Source organism: Coffea eugenioides, chromosome 4 (assembly GCF_003713205.1).
Source record: "Coffea eugenioides isolate CCC68of chromosome 4, Ceug_1.0, whole genome shotgun sequence".
Classification (NCBI taxonomy): domain Eukaryota; kingdom Viridiplantae; phylum Streptophyta; class Magnoliopsida; order Gentianales; family Rubiaceae; genus Coffea; species Coffea eugenioides.
In genome coordinates, this window is record NC_040038.1 from 36633824 (window position 1) to 36652453 (window position 18630).

General features: G+C 34.1%; 1 protein-coding gene across 1 annotated transcript; it reads right to left on the minus strand.

Annotated features, from left to right (window-relative positions):
* Positions 1 to 1486: 1486 nt before the first annotated feature.
* LOC113769455 (heparanase-like protein 2) lies at positions 1487 to 7299 on the minus strand. The gene is made up of 10 exons (XM_027313901.1): positions 7011 to 7299; positions 5879 to 6110; positions 5718 to 5754; positions 5102 to 5279; positions 4829 to 4977; positions 4484 to 4717; positions 3679 to 3868; positions 3410 to 3535; positions 3064 to 3160; positions 1487 to 2187 (listed from the first exon to the last, which is right to left on the minus strand). The coding sequence occupies exons 2-10, from the start codon at positions 6086 to 6088 to the stop codon at positions 1801 to 1803; spliced, it is 1608 nt and encodes a 535-aa protein (XP_027169702.1). The 5' UTR covers positions 6089 to 6110; positions 7011 to 7299; the 3' UTR covers positions 1487 to 1800.
* Between the last annotated feature and the right edge of the window lie 11331 nt (positions 7300 to 18630).

The following is an 18630-nucleotide window of genomic DNA, read 5'->3' on the forward strand; positions in this document are numbered from 1 at the left end:
TATGTTCCGGATTCGGATCCGACGGGTCTACCCGAAAAAATTTATCAAAACTTACAATTTCTAATAAAAATGAGAAAAAAAATATATTTGTAAACTAATTTCTAACTAATACAAAAAAAAAAATAAGAAAAGAAATCAAATTGACTTTACTCAAACACATCACCCTAATCAAATTATATTGATAAATATATAGATTTTAAATTATTAATCCATTTATATCCGGATCCGGGTCTAATACGGGCCGGAATACTATATTCCGTATCCGACCCCTTTTTTTTGTTTGACAAAACGGATTCGGATCCAGGTCTGGGTAACGGAATTAAATCCCTACCCGTACCCGCAATAATTTCACGGATCTGGTCCTAGTCCGGGTCTGGGTCTAGACTTGGACCGTTGACAGGCCTACAATTGACTGATAAATGAGGTAAGTGATATTTTAAAAACTTTGGGGGAGGGTAGTGAAATTGTCAGGAACCTTAGGGGAGGTTCCTGAAAGTATCCCTTTTTTTTTCTGTCCTTCCTTATGATAACCTTAAATACAAAAAATCTTTTTTTGGGATACTATATATAGGGGTTTTAGCTTAAATTTAAAACTCTAGAGCTAAATCCAATGTATGTAAAATAATCTCATAATCCCCTTTTATTTAATTGTTAATTATGAAAAACTTTAACATGCTTCAAATGGTGTATTCAAATCGATCCAAGTTTGAGTAGTGCACTACTCGATCTTGACTCAAGTTAAAATAACTGGGATCAAGTTCGGCAACCTTTTAGAAGTCAAGTTCAAACTTGACTCGAGTTTGAGTTTGTAAAGCTTTTAGAAGAGTTCAACTTCAATTTATCTTACTCGAATTCGAGTTAAATCAAGCTTAATCAAGTTTAATTGAACTTATTCTAGTCTAATCGAGCTCACCTAATAAAATTAATATTTTACATATAATTTAAACAAAGGATACAATTGACATTTCACAATAAAAAAATATAAAATATATAAAATATGCATATATATACACACACGCACTATTAGGCTCACCTAGGTTATGAATTTAAAAATATATTTTCGAACTCGACTTGTAAGAATTTTTAAGTAGTTTAAACTCGATTCAAATTTGGTCAACACCGAGCTTGAATCAAGTAAATCAAGCTGCTCACGAGATTGAGTCAAATAGATCAAGCTATTTGTGAGCTTTGGTCGAGTAGTTCGGTTAACTTACATTCCTATTATAATCATTTGTAGGAAGCTTTTTATACTATTTTAGTTTATGTTGCGCGTTACTCTCTGCAAACAATGTATACATCCATGCAATTAAGGGGGGCTCTTGAGTCCATTGCCTACAAGTTGAAAGTTCGGGTACTAAATTGTATCGACATTTTCAATGTCAACTGAGGATTCACTTTTCAGTTATCATAGAGTTTCTTGAAACTTGTTCTAGACTTGTTTATGCAAAATATTATCACTGGTAGAATGTACCAAACAAATCTCAAATAAGATGTCCCCTCAACCTATTAGTGAGAAACACAAGGAATAGAAATCAGCATCAGGCTATGTCCAATTCTCTAGCATATTAACACAGCACTAGATATGGATTCATTCGATTACAAGGGTAAATTCACAGAGGTAGTCGCCTTTTTTCTCGCAAACATTTGCATTACTTTCACTAGCGATCACCTGATATACATTTGCAGGTTTATTCACTACAACTGCTTCAAGAACACATATACACTATAAACCAAAATGATTCTCCTAGCATAAAAATACAGCAAGACTTACACCAACAGATGCTGGGGAGTAAAGAAGCTTCACCTACAGCCTGGAGCACCAAAATTGGGCAATACGATGAACTTGATGGACAAAGGGTCAATGAATACAGGAGAATTTAGATCCACAAATTCTGGAGCAAGAGTTGGAATGCCTCCTCCATCAGTAAGTTTTAATGGTTTTCCATTTAGCAGCATGGTTTTGCTTTGAATATCTCCATCTTTGGGAGTTAAGTGGTATTCTTCTCGGAACAGATCTTCATCTGCTGCTTTACTTCCAACCCAGGAAACAGTCTTCTTAAGATTATGCAGAAAAGACTTTTTCTTGTTTTTTTCTTCTACGGGCAAGTCTGTATGTGTGACAGATTCAACATCGACACTGAATGCAGTTTCATTGCTTAAATTGATCAGGAGTAAAGTTACTCCTTTCTGCAACAAAAGAAAAGCATTGCTAGTTAGGAGAACAAGTTCAATTAATTTTCAAAATGATGTCACCAGAAGTAATACCCCAAATGAATAGGACCAATGTTGTTAGTACATAATTTGTAGAGGCAACCAGTGTCTTTAGGATTCAGAAATACAAATTGGTTGACCATAGCTCTTGAAGTTCACGGGGTACTATCCAGGGGGGATTGCAGAATCAGGTACACAAATGAAGCAGCTCAAAACAAGCACGCACATTTGTGTAAGGATTTTATAGCAATCCAGGAAAGAACTTTCTTTCTGCTAGTAGAAACTTAATGAGAATGACTTTGAAGCAAATCTTTCTGATAATTTGTAGGCAGAGAGGGAAGGAGATAACAACAGTGGATGCCTACATCGGACGCCAAGCATTGACTCCATCTACAGCTAGAATGGTACGCATGCCAACAAGATACTATAGCTGAAACTAGATTTCCCCAACCAAACCACTAGCTTAATTGAAGAAAAGTTTCTCCAAGGAATACAGCAACTTCATATGAAAGAACTTTTCAACCTATTGCATTGTAGCAGCTTATTTTTCACGCATAACTGATAGCATGCTCATCAAACACCATACAGAGGCCCACACACAGACATGTAATTTGGTTGAAGCTCATTAAGCAAGGCAAAACAAAGATATAAAATTTCCGTAAAATCGGATAAAAGGTATGATTTCTACTTAACAAAAATAAGGAAAAGCAACCTTTGAGAATGCAGAAGGTCAACTACATCTCAAAAACAACAATCAGAAATATGGACAGCTTAACTTTATCAGTGATCTAGATCCACTTTAAGACGTAAGAATGCTTCCACCTATCAAGTTCATGAATAATCATAACTTACTTTTTGTTTTGAACAGTGAGCATAAGAGCGCAAGTATGGTTCATTGCTGTCAATAGAAAGAACTCCACTTCCCATAAGCTGATGCCAGAGCAATGCACTGCAAAGACCCAACCACATACAGCAAAAGAAGTCTTAGCAGAAAAGAAATTAAAGGGCAACGAGAAAAAATTGAAAAATTAGTCCGGTCCTTATAGAAGCCCACAACATATGCAATAGGCGGACAAAACAATCAACACGAAATGGATCCATCTTACGTTAGCAATTCAAATACCAAAAGTATCAGTTGCATTAAAGTTATTCAGTTCTTAACTAAGTTGTTGGCTTTTGAAAAAGTAATTGTCCTTGCCTGTAATAATCTGGATTTGGAACATATGTAGTTGTGTCGAGGAGAGCATAGTTTCCACCAATTAAGGTTTGCCTACAATACACTTTAGTGTCAAACTTAGCAGCCAAACCGAGCTGATCCAAATACCTGCATAAAAAAGGTAGGCAAAAATGTTGATGGAAATCCATACGCTTCAGAATCATACTACATTTACTGGAAGCATCTTAAATGTAAGAAAAAAATTTACTAGCCTCTGTCACAGAACAAGGATGTGGCAAAAGAAAGAATACCAGAAGCTGTTAACGAAAGTATCAGAAACATGACGACCACCATTGTTAAAAGCTCCCCCAGCTTCACCAACCCAAGCAGAAGCCCAAGGACCATCGGTCTGGATGATTCTGCTAAGATTGCCAAAAGTGGCCTCTATCTTACTCAAGTAGTGCGGGTTCAGGATTTTATTAATAAGATTGTGGTCAACTCCTGAAACAGAAAAGAAGTTTAAGGCCCACAGTATCATGGAACCGTTAAATAATGATGCAATCATAAAGTAACACTTGAGAGTTAGTTGATCTTTTTTCAGTAGTTAAAGCACAGAAAACAAACACTTCTAATTAGAAAGCCAAAGGCTTCAATGTACTCTATGTATTTCAATTATGCCACTCAACTTTTTCATCACCATTTGAAAAGGGATCTCTATAAACATTTCTTTCTAAGTTTCTTCCATAATTGGAAACTAAGAAGCTAAACAAAATAGAAAAAATGACTTGCGTGCATTGAAATCTTTGTTTCACTGGAAAGTTTTTAGGATATTCCACACTTTGAAATCTGGAAAAATCCAAACTTATGAAAATAATGATCATAATGTTTATATTATTTCTTAGTCTTTCTCCTTTTCCTCAATTCCAGTGAAACAAACTTAAACTTGTCAGAGCATGAGCACCCTGCTCGTTATCATGGTCATCGCAATTGTTACAACAAAAAAAATTAGCAAATATGTCTTAAGCTTTTTGTGCCACAAAACAGAGAAAGCTAACACAAAGATCATATCAGTCAAATCATCATCATTTCTACACTATGTTCATGATGCTTGCCTACCTGCACCCAGGTTATAGATGTGATGGGTCAGGACATCAACAACTTGAGGACCTGAAACTAGAAGGAGCCTAGAATACCAGTCCTTATCAAAGAAACCCCCTGGTGCTAAGACAAAAGGTCTAGGATGGAAACTCTTGTACTCTTCAATGATGATAGAATTCAGATTAGAAACATCTTTCCCATACTGTTCAGCATCAACACTGGCGCCAACTCCCTTCCCACTCAACTCATTACCTGCGACAACAAAACATAAGGAAACAATAAGGTTTATTATTTGTTTAGAATATAATAAACACAATTAAGTATACAATTAGATGAAGAAAAGGTAGTCATCGAAATGAATACCAAATTCCCATGAATCTATATGGTATCCCTTAGAGATTGTGTATTTAATAAAATCATGGGCATTGCTAGAATCCCATTCCCCTTGCCAAACACCCCTTCTATTCTTGTGCCTCCCATATAGTGCATTGACGCCAAAGGTCACAAGTGCTCTGTAACAACATAATGCCAATAGGAACTTGATGAATTTCTGAAATAGTTGGATACATTTATAATGAGAATGAAATTCAGTAATTTCCGCCATACACTCAAATGTAGTTGTAGATGAGATCTTACCCTGTCTTTTTGAAAAAGCTATTCAACTCATCCCACCTTTTCATATGTAAGCAACCCTTTGAAAATCCAAACAACCCATCCTTCTGTTTCACAAATGGTGTGCAAGAAATGTTTCCAACATCATAATGAACTTGGTCTTGCAAAGAACCTCCAAGTCTTAATCTTAAATTCTTGAAAGCTGTTAAAACACCAATCGATAATTTAGCAATCACCAAATGCTTTTGAAGTATCATGGAAAAAATCAAAAGACAGCCAATCTAGCAAACTATCCTCAATGTGAAGTTTGTCACTTGACAATTTGAAGTATAAAATAGCACATCAGACATCTATTGGTACAATTCTGATACATCTACGAACTTTTGAAACTAATTTTCCAACAGAAATCAAATGGAAGGCATTTGACAGTATCTTCGCCAACCAATGCTCAAAATGTACAGGGCTTAAAGTTCATGCTCATTTGATGGGCTATTTTGGGACTGACTAATTAAAGTCCAAATCTTGATAAAAGAAGAGATTAGTGGTCTATTTTGCTTTCTGATCAAAATTTGATAAACTACTATCAATATAACAAGAACAAAAAATGGAGATGACCAAGCTTATAGCAGAGAAAGACAACCTTGAATGGCGTTGGAGAGAAAAGGATGAGACAAGTCCTGAAAAGACAAAAACACTTTCAGTAAACAGACACAAACTGTCTTTTGTAAATAGTAATTACACCCGATTTGTGTGCTGCGGAGGTTAAAGATATCAATAATCTGTAGAAGTTGAAATCGTTACCAGATTTAGAAGAGATGAAGATCCCCATGGGCACTGGTTATAGTTGCATTTCTCTTTAGGCCACCAATCAATGGTGGCACATATGTAATTAGTATCTGTCTCAGCAAATTTTGCTGTTGAATCAATGAGCAGTACTGCATTTCCTATATTTTGTGCCAAAATTGAGGGGAGAAATACCAGAAAGATTACACCAGATGTCCTCCAACCCATTAGTACACTAAAATAGCTTCACCTGAGAAAAATTGATTGTAAGAAAAACACAATCACGTAATTGAATAGATGATATTATCAAACATGTTATCTCAATAATACTTTTAGAAATTAATATGAGAAAAGAAACTTGGTAGCCCTTCAAAGTTCTTAGTCATAAATAGACTATCATTTTGTCTATAACATAGTTCAGCACAAGATGTGTGCAATGCTACAGTATCTAATCCGGAATTTGATTAAAGCTTGCAGAACATTAACATGTCATAGAAAAAGTTACCAATTAAATAGATCTAACAAAGATACAGCTTTAATTAAATAGATCTAACAAAGATACAGCTTTAACATAAGAAAGTAACAGAAATGCTTTTCACTTCTATCATGGTAAGTTGCATCCAAGAAAAGATAAAAAATTTCTATGTAAAACCGACTCAAAATAACCAATTTCAGGAAAGATAAGAACAGGTCCCTTCCAATAACGGTAAACCTTCAAGAACATAACTTGTTGATTACAGAAGAACATTAAGGCCTAGTTACCATATATAAACACGAATCAAAAAGCTGAAATGAGGTATAAATTTTAGAGACACAGAGCATGTATCACAGAATATGCTTAAACAGAGGAGCGGTTAACTGTGTCTGCATATCTAACACAAGTTTGTGATGTTTGCCATTCAGTTGCTAGTTTTTCAGACTTTTACCCTAAGCCAAGATTATAAGCAAAGCTAGTAGATCACAAGAAACCGAAATAAACCAATAAAGACAATACAATTCTTTAGTTCTTGCAATAAATAAGGCCAACTTAAATCCAAGAAACAACAAAAATTCTGGACTTTCCTCACTGTATTAAATCAAAAGATCCAAGACCCAAACATGCCCCACTTGAAATTTAAGCAAATTAAGCAGAACCCAGATGAGAACTCACCCCAAGAAGCACAAATCCACCATCAACAGGAAAGCTGAAGCTTAACTCCTAGACAGAGTAAATCAAGAAGTTGCAATGTACTTTTTCACCAGTAAAGACCAGAACTTTTCTGGCATTATTCATGTGGTTTGGATGCTAATGTCCCACTTAATCACAAGAGAAATGTGTGAGCTGAAATGGGTCGGAAACGTATTCAATTTTCTCTACTTATTTTTCGATAATCAGAAAAACTCAGCTATATCTGGCTCTTATGAGTTATGAGGTGTCAGCATCAGAGGTCAAAATCTATCATTTCTTTCTTAAGAGGTGTTTCTTGGTATTTCTATTTTCAAATCTTTATCATTTCTTTCTGGCCAGTTCTACTTCCAGGGGTTTGGTAGAATAAATTTCTTCTGTAAGCAATATTGTGTGGTGGCCTTACAGAGGTCAAAATCTCGTGGCTATCTTAGGTTGAAAGTTATGCTTTGGAAAAAAGGTAATGCAAATCAACATAAATTAATAGAAAAAATAAATGAAAAGAAAGGAATTGGGAAGGGAAGCGGACCGACAGTTATGTTATGTTTGCACAAGATATATTTGGACTAATTAAAGAAAATATACAAAATAATGCGACCACAATAAGGGATTTAGTAGGAAAAGGACAGATGTCTTTGGTCTAAGTTTTTAATTCATGTTCTCTAGTGTTTTTGACAATTATAGCTAATACTTTGGTTTGACGGCTGGAGCAAGTAATAACTTCAGTTGAGGCTGACCATTGGACTTGTGGATCCATCAAATTAGGTAAAGTTTTAAATTGGAAAAATTGCTCTTTTTTTTTTTTTAAGTATAAGTGAGAGGACTCGAATTCGAACCTCTCACTTACACTCCTACATCTGTACCACTCAATCTAACTCTTGCCTGAAAAAATTGCTCTTGAATATACGTCTCACTGCAGTATATGTAATTTTCACCTATTTTATTGTTAAAAAAATGAGAATAATAATTTGTTAATTTATAGACATATAGTCATGTATTTTCACTGTTCACAAAATGACAATAATAATTTGTTAATTTATAGCCACATGGTAATGTATTTTCCCTGTCTGCCTTTAGATAAATGTGGGACCAATAGGACCAATTTAATTTATGAATCAGGGACCACGTGAACCCCTTTTATCAACCAATAAATCAGTACTAGCCCCACCAAATTTGATTGGATTCTACCATTACAGTGTAACAATACAGGTGCGACAAATCAACACTAGCCATTATTACATTAATTAAACAATAGAATATTCAGCATTTAAGAACTTGAACTTACTAGATCTGCCTGCTTCTCATTCTTCAAACTTACAATTGACTTGCATGCATTTTGCTGTCCGATTCCTCCATCCTCGAAGTTCCAACGCCTCGCGCTTCCTTATCCACACGAGCAGGTCTCAATTTTGCTCAGAATTTGCACACTTCGCACTTGGCTAAATTCCTATAAATTTTTTGAATTGGGTCTCACGTTTTGACTGGATTTTCCTAGATTTATTACTGCTTGAAAGGGAACTTTCAAAAATACACCTTTATGGACGTTAAATTAGAAGTCCACTGGCTTTTGGGCGAAGGCACAGCAATAGAGGTCCTTAATTGGCCCCGTTATTTAAGTAGGAGTATTATATGGGTGTAGAATAAAGGTCAAGGATGAAATTGGCTTTAGTAAAAAGGGTTAGGGGCTAAATTTTTCCTTTTCAATTAAAGCCTCTCAAAGAAGTCAAGGTAGCCCTCTTTTCCATACATCTCAACAAATCTCCACATTTGGATGGTTTGACTCCTAAAGATTTTAGAATTTGGTTAAAAAAGATGTGATGGAGATTATTCAAGGTTTTTTGCATTCTAGTTTTTGGCCTAAGGCCATTAATGAAACTTTGGTAATTCTCATTCCAAAAATTGACACTCCACTAAATCTAACTCATTTCAAATATATTAGTTTATGTACTATTTTGTATAAAATCATTTCAAAGGTTTTGATTAATAGGCTTAAGCCTCTTTTGAACTCATGCATTAGCATCTCACAAGATGCTTTTATTCTAAAAGGCAAATCTTAGACAGTAGACAAAGCTGCAGATATATTGTTGGGGCAATATTCACCACTTATGAATCGACAGCCAAGAAATTATCATCAAGAAGGACTGATCAATTGTCGGCAGGTAAGAATTTATTGGTATACCAATTGAAGATTGACGGAGAGTGCTCTTATTTAGTGTAATACGATATTTAGATAGGTTGATATTGATGCCATAATCGGCAGATAGGAACTTATCAATAGCATCGATTTGAGGCCGATCAATAATCGACATGATATCCAATATTTATACACCTATTAGTAAGCATGAACATATGCTAATATGTGCAGATATGAAAGGGAGAAAGGAAGCTGATTATGCTAGCTTGTGTATTAGAAGACATGCATCATATCAAGGTCCTAAAAATTAGGGACGTGTGAGTTATGAATTTTTAGAAGTAAGGAAGTGGGTAATTCCTACTCCCCCCATTTCAACTGATATGGCTAAAGTGGCAAGTGGTTATCTTGGAGGTGGACCATTAAATCAGCAATGAACTTATGAAATAAAGGAGTGGACCATCAAATTAGCCATAAAGCCACAAGTTGGAGACCAAGCAGTTTTTGTTAGCAAACAACTACCCTAACTTGGAGGGAAATTTTTATCTATAAATAGGAGAAAGATGTTAGAAGAAAAAATGGAAGAGTCTTCACAGAAAAGGCTCCCACTTAGAATAGCTCTCTTCTTACTTTCATAGATAACTTTAGGATAGTTTTAGGATTTCTTTGTATAGCAACTATTCCCCTTTCATTTCTATTTTGCTTTGAATCATTCAACTTCGTGTTCCTAGTTAATTTCATGTTAGATTCTTTAAATTGTTTAGTTGTTATGAACTTATTTCCCATCTCAAGCAAACTTCTTAATTTTCAGCAATCTTTATGGTCATGATGAAGTACTTTTATCAGTTTTCCTCTAGAAATCAGTTCTCTTTCCCAATGTTTTCTTTACCAACTACTTTGGCATGAATGTTAAGTTCTTGAGGTTACTTAAGGTTGATGAACAGCAATCGCCTAGGAGTCAAGTTTCATCAACGTATTCTCTATTTGGCTCTATTTGTTTCTTTTCTTCACACAAGCACACTCGGAATCTACAACCACTAAGGTGAACGTATTCGCTATTAGCATCGAGTTCGTTGGCTACCAAAATTAGCACGAACACGTATGTCATCAATCGTCGTGGTCAAACCAAAGGCATAGTTGAGGGTTTTGAACCAGATAAAGAGACACACAAGGACATAACAAAAACAATTCTATCAAAAAATATTTTAAAATTAGAAAAAAATAATTTTAAGTCAAGTAAAATTCAAATGCAAAAGCTTCTTAGTCAAACAATTTCATATCCAAACTGGAGAAAAAGCGAAAAAAGGGTTAGTAGATCAGACAAACAAAAAAAATCAAGGCAACAAATAAGCTCCTCGGTGTGTGTGTATTGGATATAAGCTCCTCGGTCCAACCCATAAGTCAGCAATTGCCTTTTGGGTTGGGCCGTGGGTTTAGTTTATATCTGGTGTGTGTGTGTTTCTTAACTAAGGTATGAGGGGGGATCAGACAAACAAAAAAAATCAAGGCAACAAATTTAAAAAGAAAAACATGAAAATAAAATTACCATAAAAAAATTCACTTTTACCTTCGATATCTCTCGGAAACATAATTGGTAGCCCTAGAAAAAGATGGGGAGGCGGTTTTCATGAGAAACTTAGGTGGTTGCAGTAATTTGAAGAACTAAAAAACTAATGATTACCTACTGTGGTCAAGCAAATCAAGAAGAATACAAAATAAAAAAAAAAAAAAAAAATTCCTTGGACAGAAAAAAATAGAACAAGGAACAAGAGAAGAAAGCTTTGTTATGGATATGTAGCGTAGGCTGTCAATGGACAGATAACGGCAAAGGTGCCAAATTGTAGCATAACCGCCTTAAACAGCAATAGCGTTTCCCTGAGTTAACTTATTGGTCACTGAGAAATCTAGAAGAGCTGGAGGAGAGAATCCCCCATTTTTTCCCATTCCATGACTACGCAGCAAAACGAACCTCTTCAACAATGCTCTCCTATTATAACAGATGCATACATAGGTTTCCCTTGAAACAAGGGCTCATTTCAACATTGCCATAACTTGTGAACTATAATTGCCAATGTTAACTTCCATAAAACGTTGGCAATTATGGAAGTCACCGTTGGAAATTACAGTTTACAAGTTGTGGCAATGTCAAAATCAGACATTTTTTCAAGGAAAACCTGTGTATACATCCACTATAGTAGGAAGGGAAACCTGTGTATAGTAGAAGGCATTGTTGAATAGGTTCATTTTGTTGGGCAGTGATGGCATAGGATCAGGGGAACTAAGAGTTGTCTTAATAATTTGGAATCCAAAATCTTCAAAGTCACGAATGTGTGTGTATATATATAGGTGTAAGCAGGAGGTTTTGAATCAAATACATCTCACTTACACTCCCTCTCCATATATCAATATATTTATATTTATAACTACATCAATTTAAGGAATAATACCAATTACTGGTAAAAACATTAGCACCAAATAAGATTAATTAAATTATTTACTTAAGGAAGAGAGTATCGCCTTTCAAAGAATTCATATCTAGTACTAAAGGCATCATCAATTCAAAAGAGCTCCCAAAATCTAGTCATCATCAATAAGTCAACCATCCAAAGGGAACTAGACATTTTGGGCCCTTTAGTTTAAGTGATTTCTCAGGAATGTATTATATATTCAAAGCCATCATTTTTTATCCTCTTTGGGAAAAAAATGCACTTTTAGTACTGAAAATTTGGGGATTGGAACCAATTGAACCTCAATGTTTCGGCCAGAGCAAATAAAATATCCCCAATATTCAATTTTGAGGACTGCGAAGATGAAGAATATCCTACACTATGTTGATTTTGTTTTTGTTCTAAATTTCTCTAGTTTACAGGGTATCTAATACTTCTTTTCTTCATCTTTTATTCCATGCTTTGGTTAAGGGTAGGGTTGAAACTACAATTGTACTCTTGTAGTTGAAGATGTCTAGCATATGTTGATTTTTTAATTCTAAATTTCTCTAGTTTATAGGATATCTAATACTTTGATCTTTTATTCCAGGCTTGGGTTAAGAGTGGGGTTCAAACTACAATTGCACTCTTTTATGTCCAGCTTATGTTGATTTTTTTATTCTAAATTTCTCTAGTTTACAGGGTATCTAATACTTCTTTCCTTGATCTTTTATTCCAGGCTTGGGTTAAGGCCTTAAGGGTGGGGTTGAAACTACAATTGCACTCTTTTAGTTGAAGATGTCCGGCTCTTGGAATTTCATGTTGATTCTGATTGGTAAGCACCCATCTTAGATTTAATCGAATTCAAGAATCAATTGTTGAAACATCTACAGGAGTTTACTTATTTAAAGCCATTCAATTACATATACCTAACCTATCCGAACCAACCCATTTTATGAATTCTGTTTTTTGTAAGCTCTTTTCCCCCCTCTCCCTTCTTTATCATTATTCCACTAGATCCAATCTAAATGGACAAACAAATTGGTTAGTCCAAATCAAATTGTTGCATATAAATATCATTATTAGATTGATCTAAGTTCATGCAGTTTGTTGTTTATTATATTACTATTTTCATTTGGTCAATCATGAATAAAATCAACTGAAACGGGAATCTGTTCGCGATTTTTTTAATTTTAATTTGAATATTGAATAATGCGATAGAAATCTAATAGATTTTTTTTTTAATTATTATAACGTGACAAGAGTTCATATTATAACTGATTTGGCATAAATGTTGATTCTGATTTGATGCTAAGTTTATATTTTAATTGTGAGCTTTAAAGTTTATATCTATTAAGAGTCGAGGAGATCTTGATAGGGTGAGCAAATTCGGTACGTACCGAATTCATACCCGAATTCAAATTCAATTTGGTAATTTGAAATAAGGTATTTGGTAATTTGGTACAAAAGCGGTATTTACCAAATTCTAATATGGTATGAAATAGGTAATGAGATTATGAATTTGTTAATAACCGATTTCGAATTCGTTTATAAAGAATTGGTTTAGTATTAGTATATACTACTAATATATTATTATATTATATAGGTAAATGCTATTAATAATAGTTAGTATATGGTATTATCATGTACTTATGATAATAATAATATATAATAATGTACAATATATTATTTTAATGTTTGTTAATTGTTATATGACTATAATAATACAAATATACAACAATACATAACATAATTATAATACTTATTATTTTATACATGACTAGAATTAGATAATAATTAATAAGTATAGGTATAATATATAACTATATTTAGTATAACTATAATACTTATTATTTTAATTAGGCCGGAAACTGCAATTAAAGGATTCAACAATTTTTTTTAAATGAATTCGGTTAACCCGAATTCATTACCGTTTCCGAATTCAAATTCGAAATTGAATGAATTTGGGTATCTTCAATTCAAATTTGAAAGCGGTTTAGATTTCTATAAGTCTAATAACCGAATTTACCGAATTCATATAACCGAATTACCGAATATGCACCGTTTGCTCAGCCCTAGACTAAAGTGATGTTCCAAACCTTAGAGTTTTGGTGTTGAATGACCCTTCATGCCTTTATTTAATAGTGAAAAAAGTAAAATTTATAATCTATTGAAGAGTAGTTTTAGCTAATTTTGATCATTTTCTATTTTAAAACTTACAAGAACAAAACTTTCTAAAAGTTTTTAGATTTCTTTAATAAGTTCTACCATTTTGTTTATTTTTTTTTAATTTCCTAGCATTTGTTAGTGGTCTTTCTGGAAGATTTTGGGAAGTAAAACTACTATGGAGGGATAATTTAGGAAGAGGAGAAGAGATACCTTATAACAATGTTATCTTGTTAGCTTTTTTTTTTTTCTTTTTTGGTTAGCATATTCCCAACTATCAAAATACATTATCATATATATATAAGAAATACCATTAGATGTGCGTATTTTTTGCTATCTTCATGAACATAATATTATAAAAATTTCTTTTTTCACTTTATTTTCTTCTATAACTTATCATCGTTTCCTCAAAACTTCTTTGGAACTCAAACTTTTGTTCATATGTGTTATTACTAGGAATTAGTAGTTGTACCCCTTTATTTTATGGGATATGAGCACCTAAACACCTTGTGATTTCCTTACAACATATAAGTTATTAACAATTTGCTATAGCAAAAAAATTATAATACCAATTTTCCTCAAAAAATAACAAACAAACAAGAAATTACAATTTGAATCATACCTACATATTAATTGGAAACGACAAAGCAAAAAGAGTGCATTGAAAAGAAAAAAATGCTTAAAATTTAAAAGAGATTAAGTTAGCATATCGCCATCATGTTTCCAACCGACTTTGACATTAACGCATTCACAAAATGACTTCAAGACATTTGAGTGACTTACCTAAAGTCAAATTTTCTGATGATATCCTTCTCCAGATAGGATATGAAAAAGATCCCAGCATATGGAAGTCAACAACATCGTAATTTATGTAGTGTTTTTGAGGATAATGAGGTATATCATTGTCTGTTACCAATTCCATTTAGCAAAAAGTGCTATGGTTGCTCTTACGGTTGGTGAGCTTTTGCTAAAAAAGATTTAGCCATCACATTGATCAATCCCTTCTCTGGGAAGACCATACAACTTCCTCCTGTAATGGAAATCCCTCATTTTGATCCTCCTTATGAGGAGAATGAGGAGTGTTCCGTTGATGGAGAAATCCCTCAGTTTGATGGTTATGACAATGACCAGGTTGAGGAGGGTCCAGCTGAGGCTTCAGTTTGCCTCAAACACTTGATTCATAAGGCACTCTTGTGCTGTGATCCTTGTTTGGATCCAGACGATTATGTCATTGCTACAATCCATGGAATAGCACCCATGGTTGAGTCCATAAGGTCGAGAAAACAATCCTGAAATTATCCTTACTAGTAGTTTGTACCTATTACTGATGTTCAGTTTCACAAGGGGAGGTTATATGTTGTAAATAGTCACAAGAGACTTGTTGCGGTCGACTACTTTTCTAGTAATGATTCATCAAGCAATGGGAATTGCTGTGGTGATTCATCAGATGACCGAGATGATTGAGATGTTACTACTGAGGATAAAGATGGTAGTGAAGATAGCTATGATGGTGATGATACCTATCAAGGTGATGCTCTAATGGAGTACTTGATAACAGAGCATCCTACACATTGGTCTTAATGTTCTAAAATGTCATATCTAGTTGAATCATTGGACAAAGAGCTATCATTATTCGCAAAGATTTACCTTTGGATGGAGGAACATCAAAACTATGAGTAGCAAGTGTCAAAGAAATTTTCAATTATTGACAATTTCAAAGGTTTCATCTAGAAGCTTTTTGCAATTTTGCTTGCAACTTTTCGAGTTTCAAATGATTCAACTGCCATTTGAAGGGATGAATTTCCAAACAAGTTTCTACCATTCAATAACTGTTTAAGGAATATGAAATTTTATATATGGATCAATTTGTGGTCTTTTGGCTGCAGACAAAAAATACTTACAAATTCTACAAAAATTTCTGCACTTCTTTTCTTTGTTCTTTGGGGTGGTAATAATTTAGTGTAGAGTTTTGTAATCAAACTTCATCTTATCTTAGAAGATATTTGTCCTTAATTTTTTGCACAATATAGTGGGCGAATAAAGCCTTAAAGAAAGTGATTTGCAATCACGATTTGAATCCTTTTTCTTGTTAGTTTTGTAGCCATTCCATAGTATTCTTATTGTTGTTGTCCAACAACCTTAAGGCTTCATTCCTCCCTTGAAATGGCAAGCACTATAATAGATTTGGCTTCCGATATTTTTAAACTTGACCGTTTTGATGGAGGAAATTTTATTCAGTGGAAAAAGCGAGTGCATTTCCTTCTTGTGGCCCTCAAAATGGTGTATGTTCTAACTACTCTAAGGCCTACAACAAATGATGAAGAAGAGACATTGGATATATGGCATCCGCACACGGATGATGGGATTTGTAAGGGACATATTCTCTGTGAGGACCCGAAAATTTTCTTATTTATCGAATATTACTAATTTACTTAAATATTTATTTATTCATTTTCTCCGAATTATTTATTTCGACTATTTAAAATTTATTAATATGGAACGATGCCTCTTTTATATTTTTAAAGTGTTCTGTTGAAAAAAAATTCACTTTTCAAAAATTCATTTAGTTCGGAACAACGAGTAAACGTTTTTTGAGGCTATACTTGAATCGGGAGTGTATTAATATTGGAGAGTTAAGAATGATCAATAGTAGATTAAGGTAGGTCAATTGAGAAATTAATACTCGACTCATGTGAGGACTCACAAATTTTCTTATTTAATTTCCTATTTCTAGTTCATTTAATTATTTACTTGGCCATTTGCTCCGATTATTATTTTCTAACCTCTTGAGACCTAATTAGAGGGATCTATAGCTTAGTTATATTTTTAAAGTGACTCGTTTCAAAATTTAATTTTTGAAGGCTCGTTAAGTGAAAATAGTGTATACGCGATTGGAGTAAATGATTGAATCGAGGATACAATAAATTTGGAAAATTGGAGACGTGTACATTAGTCTCAAAATAGGTATTTTTATGTTTAAGTGCTCAATTATTAGTTAGTAATATTATCGTTATAAGAATTTATTAGAGATTTTGCTTCATCGCGCACAAATTGGAAGTATGCGTTTTTATGCGCGCGATTAATTGAAGGACCTTAGACCTTATTTTGGGACTACTAAGAGTGAATAATGATGATATGAATGTAAGTGCATTAGAGGTTTAGTGCACTAGTGTAACAAACTCAAGAGGAACCGAGCACAAAACGCGCGCGTACGCGCACTATTTGCGGTTGAATTTTGTGCACCCAATACTTAACTATTAAACTTCCTTTAAGAAGCAAGTTCCATCAATTTTTTGCCCTCTCTCTCCTCTCTCCATCAGCCGAGCAACAAAGAAGAGAAAACAACTCCAAGCTCTTCAATTTTCTTCTCCTTTCCTTCACCAAATCTTCTCCATTTCACACCAAAATTTAACCACACTTCACTAAATACTTGGTGATCATTTTAAGCTACAAAAGGGGGCTGCTTTCCACGGTTTTCTTGGGCTAAGGAGGGACCGAAAATTTCTGTCTTGATCATCTAGCAAAGTAAGTGACGATCAACCTTGATAATCTTGATTTATGGAAGTTCTATGGCACATCTAAGCTTATGCATGCATATGGGTAGCTTGTTTATGTTGAAAAAATTGTTGTGTGGGCTCTATGAACTCCCACTTGGATTGGATGGACTGATTTGATGAATGATGATGCTATTAATGTTGGTTTAGTGCTTAAATTAGTGGAATAATGTTGGGTTGTTGGTAGAAATTCAAGGAAGGTGCAATGACAAAAGTGACCATTTTACCCCTGCCATGTTCGTGCACTTTGGTGCGAAATTTTGAGGCTCTAATGACTTGTTTGTGATGTATACATGTTATATGAATGGTGTAGAAAGTTTTATTTTAAAAATAACATGATTTGCTTAGTCAATTGTAGTGATTTCAAAGGTTTAGCAAAACTGGAAAATTTTCCCAGATTGCTCAGGCAATCTTTTTCTTTCCTCCATAACTTTTTATCCCGATGTCGAAATCAAGTGCCGTTTGTGGTACTGGAAACTAGACATTCCCAGATTTCCAAAAGTATAAAATGCATGTCCTGATTCCACATGAGCAATCTGTACCAACCGTTTGAACTTGACTGCCCTGTTTCGTTAGTTCCCTGGAAGGCAGAACATGAACTACAACTTTAGGCTCCAATGTGGACTAGTTGTGGACAGATTTTGAAAATGATTTCTTCTGAGAAATTGTAGATTTATGAATGTGTTTTCCAATGCCACAAACTACGTCTAATTCCGAGTTGAATCGAGTGATTTATATCCGTATTTCGAAACTGACTTCTTGAAGAAAAACCCTCCTTTTGGGCAGAATTATTACTAAACTTGATTGAGACTTGTTAATTCGAAGTTCTTGGTGTTAATTACCTACCAAACCTATCTTGAAATGTTTATTAGACCTTGTCTACACCAATGAACCATGTTGAGGGAATTTCCTTGGCCAAATGCTTGAAAACGGAAAAACGGAAGTCCAAGGCAGATTTGCCTTGGAACTTCTTGGGATTTTAGCGGTTTTATTAACCGACTTCCCATGCGTATTTTTCTATGAAATTTTACAGTGGAATAGCCCTTATATGGTAGTGTAATACTACTAATTTTGGTACCATTCCGAGTCCATTTCGATATTCAAACAAAGTCCCAAAGTTTGTAACTTAAATCTGGAAATTGCCCAACCGTCTCAATTTTTCAGCAACTTTGAGCTACTATAACTTGGTGCTCAAAACTCCAATTCTTGTTCCGCTTGTTTTGTTTTAAACTTTGAATACAACTCTAATTGAGTTTGAAATTTGAAAAGCTAGTTCAAATTTTTTGAATTTCACCGAATTTCCAAAGTTGGTGAAAAACCAACCTCGA

Coding starts and splice junctions, on each gene's coding strand:
- LOC113769455 (XM_027313901.1), bottom strand. CDS start 6,088: ATGGGTTGGAGGACATCTGGTGTAATCTTTCTGGTATTTCTCCCCTCA. Junction 4,978..5,101: donor AGCTTTTTCAAAAAGACAGG/GTAAGATCTCAT, acceptor ATGTTGTTACAG/AGCACTTGTGACCTTTGGCG. Junction 3,161..3,409: donor CCAAATCCAGATTATTACAG/GCAAGGACAATT, acceptor GGGTCTTTGCAG/TGCATTGCTCTGGCATCAGC.